The 18,257-nt window shown below is 25.0% G+C and overlaps 6 protein-coding genes across 6 annotated transcripts; 3 read left to right on the forward strand and 3 right to left on the reverse strand.

Moving 5' to 3' along the window:
- Nucleotides 1-1,209: 1,209 nt before the first annotated feature.
- Nucleotides 1,210-4,362, forward strand: PCHAS_0727500 (histone acetyltransferase, putative; the record flags this gene model as incomplete). Its single annotated transcript, XM_016797745.1, has 3 exons — nucleotides 1,210-4,056; nucleotides 4,184-4,236; nucleotides 4,326-4,362. 3 exons carry the CDS (start codon nucleotides 1,210-1,212, stop codon nucleotides 4,360-4,362), a joined length of 2,937 nt encoding a protein of 978 aa, XP_016653670.1.
- A 303-nt stretch (nucleotides 4,363-4,665) lies between these two features.
- PCHAS_0727600 (repressor of RNA polymerase III transcription MAF1, putative) lies at nucleotides 4,666-5,340 on the reverse strand (the record flags this gene model as incomplete). The annotated part of the gene is made up of 1 exon (XM_736919.2): nucleotides 4,666-5,340. The coding sequence occupies one exon, from the start codon at nucleotides 5,338-5,340 to the stop codon at nucleotides 4,666-4,668; it is 675 nt and encodes a 224-aa protein (XP_742012.2).
- A 1,634-nt stretch (nucleotides 5,341-6,974) lies between these two features.
- PCHAS_0727700 (prohibitin-like protein PHBL, putative) lies at nucleotides 6,975-7,853 on the forward strand (the record flags this gene model as incomplete). The annotated part of the gene is made up of 1 exon (XM_737185.2): nucleotides 6,975-7,853. One exon carries the CDS (start codon nucleotides 6,975-6,977, stop codon nucleotides 7,851-7,853), a length of 879 nt encoding a protein of 292 aa, XP_742278.2.
- Nucleotides 7,854-8,340: 487 nt separating this feature from the next.
- Nucleotides 8,341-8,607, reverse strand: PCHAS_0727800 (CDGSH iron-sulfur domain-containing protein, putative; the record flags this gene model as incomplete). Its single annotated transcript, XM_735477.2, has 1 exon — nucleotides 8,341-8,607. The coding sequence occupies one exon, from the start codon at nucleotides 8,605-8,607 to the stop codon at nucleotides 8,341-8,343; it is 267 nt and encodes an 88-aa protein (XP_740570.2).
- Nucleotides 8,608-10,201: 1,594 nt separating this feature from the next.
- Nucleotides 10,202-11,198, forward strand: PCHAS_0727900 (small GTP-binding protein sar1, putative; the record flags this gene model as incomplete). Its single annotated transcript, XM_016797746.1, has 3 exons — nucleotides 10,202-10,218; nucleotides 10,413-10,474; nucleotides 10,702-11,198. The coding sequence occupies 3 exons, from the start codon at nucleotides 10,202-10,204 to the stop codon at nucleotides 11,196-11,198; spliced, it is 576 nt and encodes a 191-aa protein (XP_016653671.1).
- A 736-nt stretch (nucleotides 11,199-11,934) lies between these two features.
- PCHAS_0728000 (conserved Plasmodium protein, unknown function) lies at nucleotides 11,935-17,568 on the reverse strand (the record flags this gene model as incomplete). The annotated part of the gene is made up of 2 exons (XM_016797747.1): nucleotides 11,935-11,985; nucleotides 12,130-17,568. 2 exons carry the CDS (start codon nucleotides 17,566-17,568, stop codon nucleotides 11,935-11,937), a joined length of 5,490 nt encoding a protein of 1,829 aa, XP_016653672.1.
- Between the last annotated feature and the right edge of the window lie 689 nt (nucleotides 17,569-18,257).

Below are 18,257 nucleotides of genomic sequence, written 5' to 3' on the forward strand. Positions count from 1 at the left end.
GCAGTAGCGCTACAGAGAAAATGAACCCGATGTGTTGAGATATATATATGGTAAAAGGTTTGAATTATTTTGAAAAAAAATAATAAAATGAATGAGTAAATTATAATGCAAACAAGGGAGAAATATAATGGAAGAGAATAAAAAGAAAATATACATTAAGCATGTATAACTATTGCATATGGCTTATATAATACACCTTAATATATGAAAATATTCATTATACAACTATATTATTATATTTTATTTTATTTTTTTATATAATAAAAGCTAGATTTCTTTATGAGCTAAATTGTAATTGCATTTTATTTTTGTAACGTAAATTTTTTTAAGTATAATATATATATTTCATACTTTTAACACATATATATTAATGGCTTTCCCATTATTCCGGGATTTATTTAAAAAAACTTTGGACTTATAATATTTTCTTTTCTTCCTTTTTATTTTTTTTTACTTTATTTTCGTTATTTTATTTTACTATATTTTCCACAAAATATGTCACAGTTATAGCTTTTGTGTATTTTTACACGTTTATCTTTGCTTTGGCAATTCATTGCTTAAATACATTTTTTTGTTGCACCCTTACTTTGTGAATAGTAATATTTTACTATAGAATTTAGTTTTAAATAAGTGCATACTGTACATAAGTGGCTATATATATATGTGTAAATAGGGATGGACTACTCACTAAAGTCACAAGAGCATATGTATATAATATATACATATATTTATAAGTATTATTAATATGTATATTTTTTTTTGGTGTGGATTTTTTCGTGTTTTGTTGCAAGTGTAACAAGTGTTTTACATTTGTATCTTGTGTATTATTAACTGAGTGCAAGTAAGCATATACTTTTTTTATTAATATTGTTATTATCCATTTTTTTTGTTAACAAAACGAGGAATTTAATATTTCACGAGCTCAAATCGTAGTACACACATGTACATAATTTGTGTTCGTTCCTCAAGATATAGTAGTGTAAACTAATCCCAAGTTTACACATGCACATATCCATTTGATGACTCATATATAAGCCCGTTTATGCATTTGGATATTTATGGCTAAGTAAAAAAAACATTTGGGTAAACCATATTAGTGTGAAACTTTAAAGACATATCTGTATTGTAAATATACAGAATAGCTTGGAGCAAATTTTAAGTGTCTACATGTATATGCATATATTTTAAGTATAAATAGTTTTTGTAAAAATGAAAGGGGAAATAAATAATATAGAAAATGCTCAAGAAAGCAAATATGAAGATATGGATAGGGAGTACTATAACTGTATAAAGAATTGTGCAGCAGATTTACAAAATTTATCATTAAATTTTTTTCCATCCATTAATGCATATGCATGTATTCCCAAACTGAATGCTATAAATTCGATTACATTTCATCCATGTATTTCTACTAAGGATTATTATAATAATACCTATTCTTTCAAGCCTTTATTTACTCACCATTTTTTTAGCGACAGCGAACAGGTTATCGGATTCGAGTCGTTAAAGATCGATTTTTACTACACGTGTGACAGTTATGAAGTGTATATGAAGTTAAGTGGCTCAATAACGGACCAGTATGAAAATTCGAATTATATTATGTTATCGCTTTTACAAAGTTTGTATATCACTACTCCGTATCCAGGTGGGTTTGTTGAATCGGAAGAAGATTTTTTAAAAATTTTAAGAAAAAATGAAATAAGGCAGGAGAAAAATAAACATAAAAAATCAAGAAGTATAAAAGATAAACATTATAAAAATATTGTAAATAGAAATAATTATATTCCTCCTGGTTTTGTAATATATGAAAAGAAACTTAATGAAAAAATATATTTGCAAATACGAAAATGTGGATTTTCTCAAACATATTTTAAATCAAAAAATAAAAATAATAATAAGTTGGATGGATCTGAGATTATAAGAAATTCTTTTTGTAATAATAATGATATTTTACTTCAAGCAAGTAATAATGTAAATAATATGACTCTTGATCATTCGACTACGTTAGATAAATCAGAGTCAAATCAAATTCATGACACTATGAATAAAGTATCAAACAACGACAGTACTTCTAATAGTACTTGTAAAACATCTAGTAACAATAGTAACACATGTTTGAGCAATAGTAGTTTATCTATTGAAAATGAAAAGATAGATGGTGACGAAAAAGAGAGTGGTAAACAAGATGGACATATAGAGTTAAATAATAAAGGGGATGAGGATACAATCAATCGAGAAATCGATATTGATAATAAGAAAGGGAAAAAGAAATTTACAAAATATGTTACTGAAAAGGATTTATCAAAATTGTATAGAGAATATCTAAACATAATAAAGGACAAGAAAAGGAGAGATAGCACTATAAAAGAAATGAAAGAAAAATCAAACAGTCTTGAAAAGTTAAATGAATCTGAAATGGGATTAAATGGAAATATAGAAACTGTTGAAAAGTCAGAAGAAAGTAAAGAATCAATTATAGAAAATAAAATCATGAAAACAAAAGATGAAGGTAAAGATGAAAAAGGTAATGACAAAATAATTGAAAAGACAGATGAAGAAAAAAAAAAAAGACGAGGAACATCAGAAGATAAATATAATAAATATGATTATACAATAAAATCAAATTTTGAATTATTACATCGAAAAGTAGAATGGTTTTATCATTGGTTTATTGAAAGTGCTTCTAATATTGAATATGATTGTCGTTGGAATGTTATTCTTCCATATATAGTATTTAAACAAGAGAATACGAAAAGCTTTAATGAAAACGATTTTATAGACTCTCTAAATGTTCATTTGAATCGAGAGAGAGGGATTGTTGATAACAAAACTGGCGAGAACAATCTCGTCGAAAATAGTAACGAACAAAAAGTAAAAGGTGGCGGAAAACGACCGTTTGATGAGGTAAGCTCTAATGACAGAAAGAGCGGGTCTAGAAGTAAGCGAGCCAAAAAGGGTGAAGATGAGACAGATGAAATTGAGCAAATTAAAATTGGTGAACATAAGGATGAGATTCAGAGTCACGGTTCTAATAATTATGAATTAGAAGCAAAGGAATATGTACTTACACGTGAAACTGTTATGCAAGTTATTGATGATACGTTAAATAATAGATATGAAAAAGAAGAAGAAAGCTATTATTCGTTTCATAAAAAATATGATGTTGTTTATTTATGTTCCGATTTAAAGAATGATGAAAATTATGAGGATGAAAAAATTGTAAAATGTGAAGAAGAAGGTTCTGAATCTTTAATGAACATAGCTGATGTAAAAAAGAATGGAAAAAAAAAAATATTAATAGAACATACAAAAAATAAAAAAGGAAGAAGACGAAGTAGTAGCAACAATAATAGTGATAGTGGACAAGGTAGTAGTAAAGGAGATACAAATGAAGATGATTCAGAATATTTATATTATTATTATTTATTTGGATTAGCAACAACTTATACATTTTTTACTTTTCAATTTGATCGAAATCGAATATCTCAATTTTTGATTTTTCCACCTATGCAAAATAAAGGATTAGGAATGAAAGTGCTAGAAAAAATATATCATCTATCCATTGTCAATTCGAACATAAAAGAAATAACCGTTGAAGATCCAGCAGCTTCTTTTACACATTTAAGAGATATTATAACTATTAAAATTTGTATTGACTTGAAAATACTAAGTCCAACTATATTATATCCTGATGATTATTTAAAGGAAAAAAACATTGAAAAAGAACATCCCGAGTTAGATAAAAAAAAATTTATAAAAGTTTGTAAAGAAACTCATAAACAGATTACACGAATGGTTGAGACCATATCCTTAGCAGGTGTTTTACCTCACCCTGCTCCTTTGTATATTGAAAACGAAGATAAATATATTCATCTTCGTAAAAAAGAAAAAAAAAATGAAAATGTGAATTTAGGAAACTCAATGGAAAGTTTCGAAGCTTCCGATGCATGCAAAGATGTTAGAATACAAATTAAAAAGCGTATCAAAAGTGATTATATCGGAAATTTGATAAACAAAAACACGAACTGCATGTCTAGCGACGTCTTCCGAGATTACGTATGTTAAGGAAATGCCCATAACTTGCTTGCGCTTGCAAAGTGCACAATTTGCTAGCCCTTTTTACGTTTTTTACATTTTTTGCTAGCCTTTTTACGTTTTTTACTTTTTTACATTTTTACTTTAGGTGAAGGAGGAGCTGAACAAGCTGTGGAAGAAGCAGTGCAAAGTCTACTACAGGTAATTGAGATAAAACAAAAAAGAATTGCATTTTCTTGATTATTTTTTGTGCCTTTCCTACATTTTCCACCTTTTTCTGGGCCCCGCAGGACGATAAAAAAATTGAGGTCACTATACCCACTTTAACAAGCGATAGGTTGCGCCATTTTGGGAGTTTAGAGTTTTAAGAATTGTTGGATTGATATTAAAAAGTGAATATAGATGGGATGGAAACATGATGTATATATAAACACAAATTTGTTCATGTATAACCTTTACAAAAAAAAACATACAAAACAGGACATAGACATACATAAAGATAAAATGTATGTATTTATTTGTTAACGGCTAATGAAATTCATTTTTTGAAAAATGGAAAAGTTCATTTTGCTTGTTTTTGCATAATATAATGTCATTTAAAAGTTTGTAATTTTGTATAGACAGTAAATATTATGAACTAGATGAATCATTTTCATCATAATCGTTTTGAGCATTAACAGATGGTTCATCTTGTATTGTTATATAAATATTATTAAAATCTTCATCGTTTTGATTTTTATATTTTGGTTTAGTAATACAGGATATAAATAGAATTCTTTTTGTTTTTTTTGCAAAGAAAAAATAATTAAAACTCGAAATACTTTGTTTATCTATATATGGATCTTTATCTGTATTATTTAAATATGTATATATATCACATGATTTGAAATCCATTAGTTCTTTTAGTATTTCCCATACCTTTTTATTAAAACCTCGATAAATATTTTCAACTACATAAAATAAATTATAATTAATATTATCTATAACATTATTTAAATTTTTTATTGATTTATAATTTGAATTATTTAAATATTTAAATTCATAATCTGGAAAAACATAATTTAAAATATTTATTATATTTGATAAAATGTATTTTTTTTCTTTATTATTTATTATATCTTGAATTGGTTTTTTATTTTTAATTACACAATGCTCATTATCTATATTTTCATTATCTACATTTTCATCACATTTTTCTGTTTCTTCAAAAAGTTCGATTGTAGCTTCGATAAATCTATCATGGGCTTCTAATCTTTCCAAAATTAAGTTAATATCATTAAGGTTTTCGATATCTAAGTTAATCATTTTATTGTTTTTTTCGTTTTATATCTCTTGCTCGGTCTAACGATTGGGCGCACATCCTAGGTGGCAAAATGAAGGCGGCCTGAACGGGCGTGTACAAAGTAGAAACGTATTACAAACGTATCACAAACAATGGAATGAAAATTGGCACGGGTGTACCACAAAAAATGCTGAATAAAACAATGCGTCTCTGCCCCGGACTTAGGGCTATTTATAGGTGGTACAAAAAAAATTATAAAAACAAGAGATAACAAAAAATGGATATAAACACAGATAAATTAGATAAGCACGACGAAGAAACGAACGACTGGGAATGCCAAGGAGTGCACACTCGATCTTGTTATTCACCAAGCTCGCAATAAAAATCTGTTTTAAAAATGTAAGACGTGAATACGTTAAAAAAAATCGAAAACATTTGCACTTGTGATACGCAGTCGAACAAAGTACACGAATAAAAGGTTGTTAAAAATGAAGGAGTGAAATATATACATACATACATATACGGCGCATGCATATGGGTGGCAATCCGAATAAGTAGGGACCCCCCTTCAATGGTAAAGTGTTGGTACTGGTGTGTTTCGTAAATACTTTATATATTTTCGAGTAAGAACAAGCTGCTCTTTGGATGTTGTACACCTACCAATGCGCATATTAGCTGGTGGACAAACACGGAAGCACATAAATAAGTAAATAGCTTATTACTATAAATATAGTTTATGTATGTTCATAAAATGAGGAACGAAAATATAAAGAGCTACAAAGAGTTAGCAAAAGCAAAAAAAATATGCTAACCCAATTGTAATAATAAAAAATGAATATATTTACATTTACTATAAAATATATTCATTCCAAAGTCATAAAATCTTTTTTATAAAATGCTTGCTCTCTTTATATTTCATGTTCCATCGTACAAAAAAAAAAAAAAAAAAAATTTTTATATCCCAACGAGACCATCTTTAAAATAAAGAAATGGAATTGTGGTATAAAAAAAAAGTTACAATGATCAAAAAAAAAAGTATATTTATATATACATTTTTTTTTATAGCTTTATTTGTTTAAAAGAAATTTAGAGTATAACTAAAATAAAATTCATTTTTCGATGTTTTAATTTTATATATATAATTTTTTATGGTATAAGAAAAAAGAAAATTCCCTTTTTACCGGGGCATACAAATAATGATATATATTTATTAAAAGCACAACATGCACTATAGATAAATTCAAATATCAAGGATGCATTTATAAACGTGTAAGAATTATATCTATTTTTAATTTAGTTAATATTATAATTCTTGTGTGATCAAACAAAAATATTTATTTCATTTTATAAGTAGCTACAAATTAATTTTGAATTTTTTTTTTCTTAATTATTCTTTACACTAGCCAAAGGCTTGGCAAAGTTGGAAAGGCAAAGAAGTGGACTACCTAAAAACAGAGTAGTGGGTTTGCACATAACATAAGTGAGCATGCTATTTACAGTTGGTGGCCTGAAAGAGCGGGATAATTATTTTTCCTTCCGATTTTTCAAAGCATTAAATTATATTTACAAGGTACAATTTTAATTGCTTGTAAAATGAATCAGTGTTAACATAGCATGTAGTGACTCCTCCCCCTTCTTTCTGATTCTTTAAAAGTGTATGCTAAATTTGAAAATGAAAGCAAAGGTACTAGGGTTTATGAATCATGTAAAATATTGCAAGTCTAACAGCCTATGGGGGAATAGATATTATATGAACAGCTTGGGAAGTAAAAGAAATATTATTTCTTACCAACAGATTTATAAAAATATAATTTTAAATAATGATAAAAAAAGTGTATACCAGTTTTATTATAGTAATGAAGTAAATAAGGACAGAAAGGAAGTAGCAATGAAGTATGATAAAGATGGTATGGAAAACATCGAAAATGTGAATAACGAGGCTAGGAAAAAAAATGAAATAAAATTTATAAGTGTAAAAAGTATTAGTTTAGGTATCATTTGTTTTATTACAACATTATTTTTTTATTGCACACTTCAAAAAGTTCCAGAAGGTTATATTTGCTTATTAGAAAATAAAGAAGATAAAACCGTTTTGCCATATATATATGATGATTTAATGACATTTTTTTTTAACCCTCTAAAATATGATGTTATATTCATGAGGATTATTCCTATTCATAAGAAATATACAAATATTTATGAAACAGTTGATAAAAAAAAAGTTCAAGTTAAATTAGAAATAAAACTTAAACCAAAAATTTCATTTATTAGAGAGATATATAGTTCCTTTGGTATAAACTATAGCACAAATTTTATAAAAAAAGAATTGGATATAGATATAAAAAATGTTATAAAAAACCACAAACTTGATACTCTCATAAATTTAAATAAAAATATGTCTTATCAAACTAACGAAATTACTGCAGATGATGTTATTGATAATATTGTCGATAGATTTTATGATACCTCTATTTTTTATAAAATAGTTATACTCGATGTTTTATTAACATTTGATCCAGTAAATCAAGAAAATTAAATTATTTCACATCACTTTAACCATACCATTATTTGTTTTACCTTTTACACAATCTATAAAAATATCCAAGCCTTATAACCCATTTTTTATGCTTTCATTTTTATGTAAGTTTTTTTTTTTTTTTCAAAGACGTGCATAAAATTGTTCAAACACGTATTCCCCATGCACACATATTTGCATGTGCCTAAAACGTGTTTGTTTTTTTTGCTTATTCATTATTATTACAAAACAAATTAATATTTAAATGTTTAGTGAAAAATTAGAAAAATAAAATACAAAATAAATGCAAAATAAATGCAACTTTAAAGCATGTAGCTAATTTTGAGATTGCTTTAAAAATTAAATCTTTAAATTGAAAAAGTATGCAAAAAATGTTTACACATGCTTTATTCCTAATTTAGGAATGCTTGGGACTATTAATTATTTGGCTAGCTATATAACTATAGACTATTTTTTATTATCACATGATCATATGATCGTAATTTATTTAAATTAAGCGAACAGCATTACTTTTTCGAACTTCCAAAAGCAATGGACCACAAATAACACCTTGCTGCTGCAGCTTTTGATGTGAATTATCACAATATGGAAATTTTTTTGACTTCCAACATCGACAAACAGATATTTTTGTTGAAGTTTTTAATGGAGGGTAAACAGTTTCAACATGAACAGCTTTAAAATTTCTCATATTTAATATATCTCCTTTTTTTCGAAAAACATCGATTTGTTTTTCTTTTATCAATCTGTTTCCCATTTTTCTGATTTTTCAATAAATATATCTTTGTGTGCAATATAAGTATAAATGAATTATATTCGCATATCTCACTATGCTTGTTTTATTTCACTTTTTTTTTTTAATTGAAAATTATTTAACATGCTTAATAAGATTTTTGTTTGCTTGAATTATGTGCACAATATATTTATTTATATCAAAATTTTCTAATACATAATTAACAACTTGTTAGATTTTATGTTTTGGTTATTCATCTCATTTAAACAAATATATTTTTATAGTAATTATTTTAGGTAGCTATTTGTCTTTTTTTTTTTTTTTTCGAATAGCTGTTTTTTTTTTGGCTGTGGTCATGTAGAAATACGTGTGCCTACATATACAATATGTTGCAAAATATAAAATGGATATATTTTTTTGAATATTTAAAAGATGAATGAGAGAAAGTATTCCTTTTAAATTGGGTAAACATAGGGTGCTATTTTAATTCATAATTCAAAAATACGTATTGCGTATTAGAGATGAACATAAAATGCACGCACACATATTTGCATGTACATGTGCATGTAAATATATATATATGTGTGTGCGAATATTTTAAGGGCAAACTGAAATGTAAAAGAGGATACAATATGTATTATAATTCACTAGTCTGATGTTTTCAAATATGTATTGCATATATATGCATAGTTAGTTTTTGGAAAAAAGAGAAAAAGGGGTACATAAATATAAATTAAAATTGAAGAAATATCACATAAATAGTGTATATACACGTTTACTAAAAAAAGAGAAAAATAGCTGTAAACAAAATAGTATATATATTATGTATTATGCATTATGAATATGTAAAGGAATACTGGTTTAAGTAAAATGATTATTACAATATCATATTCCCCTCCCCTTTTTTAAATACAATATAAAAAATTAATACGGCAAAAAATTTGAAATGTTATATTATTTTTTTGAAATAAATAAAATAATTTTTTTTGAAAAAAAGTGAAAAAAATCATATGCAATTAAAAATAAAAAAATAAAAAGAAATATTAAGAAAAAAAAAATGGGGAATATCTTGAAAATACATTACACGTGCCGTATTATATGCATTGATAATAATATATATTTTAAACAAATTGTATTTTGCTGAATACTAAATTTTTTTAGTATTATATATATGCATAATTATGCGTATGCAAATTTAATTAAACGTAGCTGCAAATTTTTAACATAAAGTATATTATTAAACTAAGTATGGATAAATAATTTTCGTAAATAAAAAAATGAACTAAATAATAAAATAAAATGGAATGTGACTTATTTGCCTAATTTGACATGGTTATAAATGTATATTTGCTTATCAGCAAATTTTTAAAAAAAAAATTATTATACATTTTTCCCTTGCCCCTTCCATCACACCATTTTAATAATAAATACTTCTACCAATGAAAATGTTCAATTACCATAAATTTTAATAGTATAACAAAGTATATTATTTTTTTTATGTATAGATTTTTTTTTAAGTGATTTTATTTGTTGTAAAAAAAAATAATAATATAACGTATATAATTAAAACTAGCAGATATAAGAAACAAATATATAGTATTTACAACAGTGAATAAAAATGTTTATTATAAACTGGTGAGTTAAATTATAATGCGTTTGTAAATGTCAAGTATAAAATCTGTGTGTATTTGTTTTTTTTTTTCATTTTTTAATCAGCGTTTGTACCTAATATATGTTTTGTATGGTGCCCCGCATGTTATCTGTTACTTGGCCAAGTTATTCCTTTTATTGCCACTCTCATAATTGTATATATTATTATCATTTTTTAGGTTTCGAGACATTTTAGCCCATTTGGGGTTATCACAAAAGAGCGCTAGAATATTATTTTTAGGTAAGCCATAATATATATATTTTTGTTTAAACACTATGAAAACTGCATTCTAAAAATATGTCATATAGTAGAAATATTTTTTTTTCAAATTATGCATACGTTAGTGTGCGAATTATGTCGTAATAATTGTATTGCACTTGTTTTTATTTTATGATATTGTGCATAATATATACCCATAAAAATATGCACACGTGCAGGTAAAAATGTATTTTTTTTTTTTTGTTCAGGGTTGGATAATGCTGGTAAGACGACCTTATTGCATATGCTTAAAGATGATAGAGTTGCTCAACATGTTCCGACTTTACATCCACATTCTGAAGAACTAGTTGTTGGTAAAATAAGATTTAAAACATTTGATTTGGGTGGACATGAAACAGCAAGAAGAATCTGGAGAGATTATTTTGCAGCCGTTGATGCAGTTGTATTTATGATTGACACAACTGATCGATCACGATTTAGTGAAGCAAGAGAAGAGTTAAAACATTTATTAGAAACCGAAGAATTAAGTACTGTTCCATTTGTTGTATTAGGAAACAAAATTGATAAACCTGATGCAGCAAGTGAAGATGAACTAAGACAACATTTAAATTTATTTTCAAATTCAACGTTTAGTAACATTAAAGGACGTACAGGTGTTAGACCAGTCGAATTATTTATGTGTAGTGTTATAAGAAGAATGGGATATGCAGCTGCCTTTAAATGGATATCTCAATTTTTAACATAAAATTATGCAAATTATTATCCATTCCCAAATATATAAGCAAAACATACTATTTATATGCATGCGTTCATATAAACAAAATTTGAATAATATATATATAAAGTTATATATTATTATATGCGTGTAAGGATAGGGCGATATATATTATGAAGGGGAGGCGCCTATATAAATAACATATGCCTGTTTTTTCATTTTCTTTATTTTTTCATCTTTATTTTATTCTATTATCTTATATTTTATTCATTTACTAAAGAATTTTTGTCTAATTTATATAAAATCGGATGATATATACATTATATATCTATACATATGCGTTTTTGGTTTTTACATATATTTATGTATGTAGCGATAAAAAGAAAAATTTACTTTTGAATTAAATTGATTTTAAACTTTATTTTTAACAAACAAGTTTTTAAGTATAAAAATTGTATAAGTTGTATAAATTATGCACAGGACATGCAAAAAAAAGTGCAAAAAGCATATCATCAAATAAAATTAAAAAAAGGATAATAATGCTTTAATAAGAAATAAAAAGTATAAACAATTTAGAGCCATACAAAATGGGCCTTTATTCGGTAAAAATATACATATAAATGTGATATATCTTGGTATACCTACATGGTAAAATGTAATAATCCACATAAAAAATTAAAACAAAAAATCACAGACAACAATGTCATGCATATGTGTGTGCATATATTTGAAGAATATTCAAGGTCTCTATACTATTTTAACACATTTATTTGTGAAAAATAATTTTTTCCCTATTCTTGAGATTTTTCATCATTTCCTGTGCATAAAAAAAGGTATAAAATTATGAACAGTGCATGTAAAATTGGAAAGTGTATGTACATGTAGCCATTTTCAAAGAGTAGATAGCTTTTTTTTTTCTTTTTTTTTTGGATGTTCATAAAAAATGATGAACATAACTTACCATATAATTTTCTTTTGGCTTGTAGTTTTCATCATTTGATGGCCAAAGTTTCTTCAGCTTATTTACCAAATTGTAGTCAACTTTATATCCACCCATATAACCAGTTATATTTGCATGATTATATAAGTTCGTCTCTTTTTTATTAACATACATTTCTAAAGATTGTTTTTTTTTATTATTTATGTTAAAATATTCATTGTATACATATGTGTGTATATCAAAATGTTTCAAATTATTAAAACTGATTGAATCATATATATCAAATAATTTTTTATTATAAAATGCGATTGAATAATTTTTAAAACAAGTAATGGGGGTACATAAAAAGTTGTCTTCATTCATTTTTATTTTATTGTTCATATATTTAGGAATTGGTATATAATATTCATTTTGTAAAATATGTTGAAAACATTCATATGTCATATCTTTACTTAAAAGTAATATATTTTTTTTTTTAAACTTTTTCAATTCGTCATTATTATTGTCCATAATAATGCAAGTCTCTCTTTGTCGAAGTCTTTCAAAAATGTCATTCTTATTTTCATAATAATTAATAGGGCCGCTCTCTTCCTTTTCTATACATGTAGATTTATTATTTATTTTTTTTGAAGAATGTGAAAATTGGTTATGTTCATTAGGGTATAATACTTTGATATGGTTTATTACTGATTGGGTGTTATTAAAAAATGAAATAACATTTAAAAGGAATTCATAATAATTAATATAAGTATTATATTGCATTTTGTTGTTATAATCGTTGTTGTATAAGCAATAGCATATTGGGGATTCATAAAAAAAAAAGTTTTTTGTAGACACATATTTATTTAACTCTTTTGAAATTGTAGAAAATGTATTTTTTAATTTTTTATAACTCTTATTACGGTTTTTTTTTTTATTATTATTTTTTTGCAATTTTCTTAACTTTGTCATGGTATCTAAAATGTAAACAATTCCTTTTTCATTGTAAAGTTCAAGTAGTTCTTTTAAATCGTATATATTTTTTATGATTGATGTAGAATATTTTATTTGTTCTGTTGTATTAATATCATTTTTTTTTATCTCTTTATTTTTAGGTAATGCATAATTATCCAAACTTTGATGATCGGCGTTGCTACATAAATCGTCGATACCCATGTTTGAAAAATATTCATATTCATTTTGTGAATTGACATTGTTATCCATCTCATATCTATTTTTTAAACTTTTTTCAGAATTGCTTTCGTCCGTATATAAGTGCATTTTTTCCATTTGGCTAGTTGGTTCATCATCTATCTGTTTTCCACTCCTTTTGTTGTCGTGAACTATTTTTCCATTTATATTTTTAAAATTTTTGTTTTCTTTTAAGTTGTGTAATATAAATTGAAACAAATTAAAGCGGTTCGAATAAAAAAGTTTCGAATCGTTTGAAATGTTGTCTTTATTTTTAAAAATTTTAGATGCTTGAAAATTAGGGGAGTATGTTACAAAAGGGTAACTATCGTTTACATATTTTTGAATCATTTCTTCAGTTAAATTATATGCAGAATATTTTAGATTAGTTAATGTTTGTACATAAAAAAAATTATTATAATGAAAAGAAGCAGTTGATTTTTTGCCTTCTTCCAAAATTGTATTTATAATTTTATTTAATTTGATATACAATCCTTGATCTAATATATTTGTTTTTAAAACATCATTTTTATATTCCTTTTTAATACCATTTTTAGAATATAATTCGATTGTGTTATCTTTTGCATATAATATTTTTGTATTATTATGTTGTGATTTTTTTTTTTTTTTTTCAATAATTTTCTTATTACTTATAGACATACGCTTTATATTTTCAATAATCAAATCAGATGTTATTTCATTTTTATGTATATTATTATTATTATTTTTTATAAAAACAGTTTCAATTTGTTTACTAAACTCTTCTATATTATATTGACATATACTATGATCCTTTTTTATATCCTCATGTAATTCTTCTACCTGTTTATCATTTTCCATTTCCCTATACGTGTTCCCATTTTGAGGTAGCAAACTATTAAACCGGTTGGTTTCGTTAGACATTTCGGTTATGATTTTTTTTAATTTCAAAAACTGTTCATCATCTATTTTTTGGTTGTTATATTTAACTATTTGTATAGCATTATAATTATTTTTTAGAATGAGGATCTTATTTTTTGTAATTAAGTTAAATATTTTTGCAAATGCTTCATTAGAAATGTTTGAATAAATTGATGAATCATTTTTTAGCATATCTAAATTCTTTTTATTTAAGTTTAACATTTTGTCGTTTATTTTGTTTGTATTCTTCGTTTTTTCTCTTTCCCTTTTAAGGCTGCAGCCAAATTTTGAATCTAAACCTTTTTTATCATTAGATGCGGCTTTCTTATCTTCTGATTCGTTTGAATTTTCCAAAATATTTACGAGTTGGGTAAATAAATTTTCTACATTCTCATTTATATATGTATGAGTATGGTATAGTTTATTTATTGGAATCCAGTTTTGTAATTGGTTTGGTGTTAACTTTTTAATATTTATATTTAGTGGTGTACAAAAAATTTGTCCTGCTGAATTTATATGAAAAATGAATTGAATATAATCAAATTTTATACCTTCAATTTCTTGTCTTTTTTTTTCTATTTTTTTTTTTCTTTTAATAAAATATGTATGCATCTGAGTTGTTTCTTCATCATAATAATTCCTTTTTTCTAATTTGGGTTCATTAGTTTCTATTTTTGCATAACTTCTTTTTGAGCAATATAAAGTTGGAATAGCAAATTGTATACATGTTGCTCCATATAAACCAAAAAATATATTATACATATCTGTATTTATTGAATTAATTGTATTTTCTTCATTTTGTATTTTGATCGAATTCATTTTATTTTTTTGCATCTGATTATATTTACTTACATCTAAGATGAAAGAATCTGAAATATGCATTTTAATATTTCGATAGCTGAATATGTGATTCATGGAAATATTTTTTCTTATGAACATATTTGATGCTTTTAAATTTGTTTCTACTTTTTGAAGGTTTTCATTTTCGTTCGTTTTGTTAGTAGTATCACATCTAGTTTCCTTTGAACTAGCCACATTTTGTGAAACGGGTTCAGGATCTGCTTCTGAAAAATGGTAATTATATTTATAGTTAAGATAATCTAAGGATGGACTGTTAGTATAAGTTTGAATACCTAAATCTTTGTATTTAGTGAAGCTGTCATAAATAATAATTTTTCTTATGTATACCATATTTTGATAGTATGAAAATGTAAATAAATTATAAGCATTATTTGTTTGAAAATTATTAATAAAGTTCGGACTTATTTTTATCCATTCAATGTATCTAAAATAGATTGAAACAAACTCTGAAATGTTTAATGGAAATATAAATATGGGTTCAAATTGATTCCGTATATCCCATATTTCAATATTATTAAAAGATGCATTTACAGATGCAATGATATATGGATAATCAGGATTTTTTTCTATAGCTGTATAACCTCTATTAAAATGTTGACGACTTTTATGCTCAGCATATGTATTATAAGTTTGTGTGTCGTTCATATTTTTTTCTTTTGAATTAAAATATGTTGTATAAGATATTCTATTTTTAAACACCTTTTTAGTGAATCCAAAATTTGTATTAAATTTTGTTATCATTTTACATCTATCATCATATATATATATATTTTTAGAACCCAATAAAATATTATTATTATCATTTAAATCACATAAACATATAAACTTTCTATTGAATCGGATATTTTTATTTTTATTATCAACATTATTTTCAATTAAATTTAAATCCTTAAGATCAATTATGTCTGAATTTAAATTATATGTATATAAGCTATTATGGTTTCCTAAAAAGTAGCATTTACCAAATGTTGTTGAGCTAGGATACATTTGAAACAACCTATCAAACAGATGTATATCTTTTTTTATTTTAATAGTATAGTTAGCTATTTCGAAAGAATCTGCATTGGTAGAAGTAAACGAACCTACATTATTAGATGCAAATCTAGAACCTTTCAAAGATTGGGCAATGTCACCTTCGTAAAATTTTTCACAAATATTGCCGTAAATATTTTCATAAAAATTCACATAAAAAATGAATAGACCTACATCATTTCGTGTATACACAACAGTCTCATTAATATTATTATTATCTGTTTTTATTTCTTTTATTTTTAAATATCGGTTCATGGGATTATAGGATGTTTGATATTTTTCAACTTCATTTCTTTGCAATTTATGCCCCAAAATTTGATCTGCATCTAATTTATATTTATTTTTATAGGCATGTTTTTTATTATACTTTTCTGCTAGTTTTATTTTTTTATTAAAGCTGTAAAATGATGGCAATCGTTTTAAATTGTACTTATCATGGTTAACTAATTTACTTGGAATAATTTGAATTTTTTTATTAAAATTGAATTTTATATTAACAGGTATATTATCTATATTGTTATACATCCTTGTCGTATTATAAATAGTTTCATAACTACTTTCTGTTTTATCATATTCTTCATCATATATACACTTGTCTATACTTACTTCCATAAGTTGTATATTATTATTAAAAAATCCAGTTGGGAAAAATAAAACTGGCGTTTTTTGTCGAAAATTTATATCATATGAATATGATTGATTTATATATGCATCTTTTTCTATATAAAACGTTCCTAATGTATTTATTACATCGTTTGGTGTACTAACTACAATATTATCATCTCTTATTCCTTTTTCATATTCTATAGAATTATATAAAAAGCTTATTATATTTTCATTATATATTTCTTTATATATTTTTTTTCGCATCTTTTCAGTAGTCTTATATTTCTTCAACTTATTATATGAGTCCTCTTTTTCATTTCCAAAAAAAAAATGTTTACTTTGATCAGTCCGATTACTATCATAACTATCGTCACTATAAATATAACTATTATTGCTTGATTCAGTAGAAACTTCACTATCATAATTACTATCCATGCTAAATAATTTTTTATTTTTCTTTTCATAACTTCCATGAGATTCTTTTTTGTGTCTTAGTTTTTTTCTTTTTTTTGCTTTCTTCCCTAATTTGGATGAAGTACCTATTTCTTCATCAGTTTGGTTCATCACATCTTCGAATTTTTTTTCATGACCATACACATCTTCTTTACTAGCTTCCCCATTCTTAGGTTTTGTTGCTTTTATTATATCATATAATTGATCTTTTCCATAATAATTTTTTATTTCGTTTAAAATATTTGGATTTATGGAATCATAAACCATATAAGGATAATTAATGGCTTTTGTTTGGTAATCAAATATATTGCTTTGTTCATGTTGTTTTAGATAATTATTTGCATTCAATGTTTTCAATTTTACTTCAATTTGATTGGGCTCACTATACACTTTTAGTCGTTGTAGTGGATAGATATGCAAATTAAGTTTTTCTTCCATCCTTGCTATAGTATTATGTAAATATATGCCACCTTTTTATTCCCTTAAAAAATAATAGCTATAACATCTCAACTAGCTTTTCCCAAAGGAAGTATTTATATATGACTTATTCATACGGATTTATGGCTATTTTCTTTACATGTTGCTGGTACTTATTAATGGAAAATTTTTATTAATACTTTTTTTTTATGAAAATATTAATATGGCTTATTTTGCCTTTATTTATTAGTTAATTATATTTTTTTTACAATGAAAAAAAATGATTTACAAAAAAGAACAATCCCTATTTCAATATTTAAACTTTTTTTTAAATTACCAAAATTTATGAACGCCCTATATTTTTTTTTTTCACCTGACCATGAAATATTTGTTCAGGTAAAATTACCCCGAAAATGAACAAAAAAAAAAGTAGCAATATAAAATATTTCTTTTAGTATATATACTAATTAAAAGAATAAGAATGACACACCTAAATAAATAGTTACTTGAAAATGGCACAAAACTATTGTTTATGCTAAGACCAATGCGCGAGCAATAGCTACATTATACCTTAATTCTTTTTTTATTAAATTCTTCTATAAACATTATTTATATTTAGACTATAAAAATGGAAGGCCAAAAACATGCACAATTAATGTATATGCAGAATTTCACGTTGGCATATGGCTATATGTATATTTGGCTTGTCC

This window comes from Plasmodium chabaudi (genome assembly GCF_900002335.3).
Source record: "Plasmodium chabaudi chabaudi strain AS genome assembly, chromosome: 7".
NCBI lineage: Eukaryota > Apicomplexa > Aconoidasida > Haemosporida > Plasmodiidae > Plasmodium > Plasmodium chabaudi.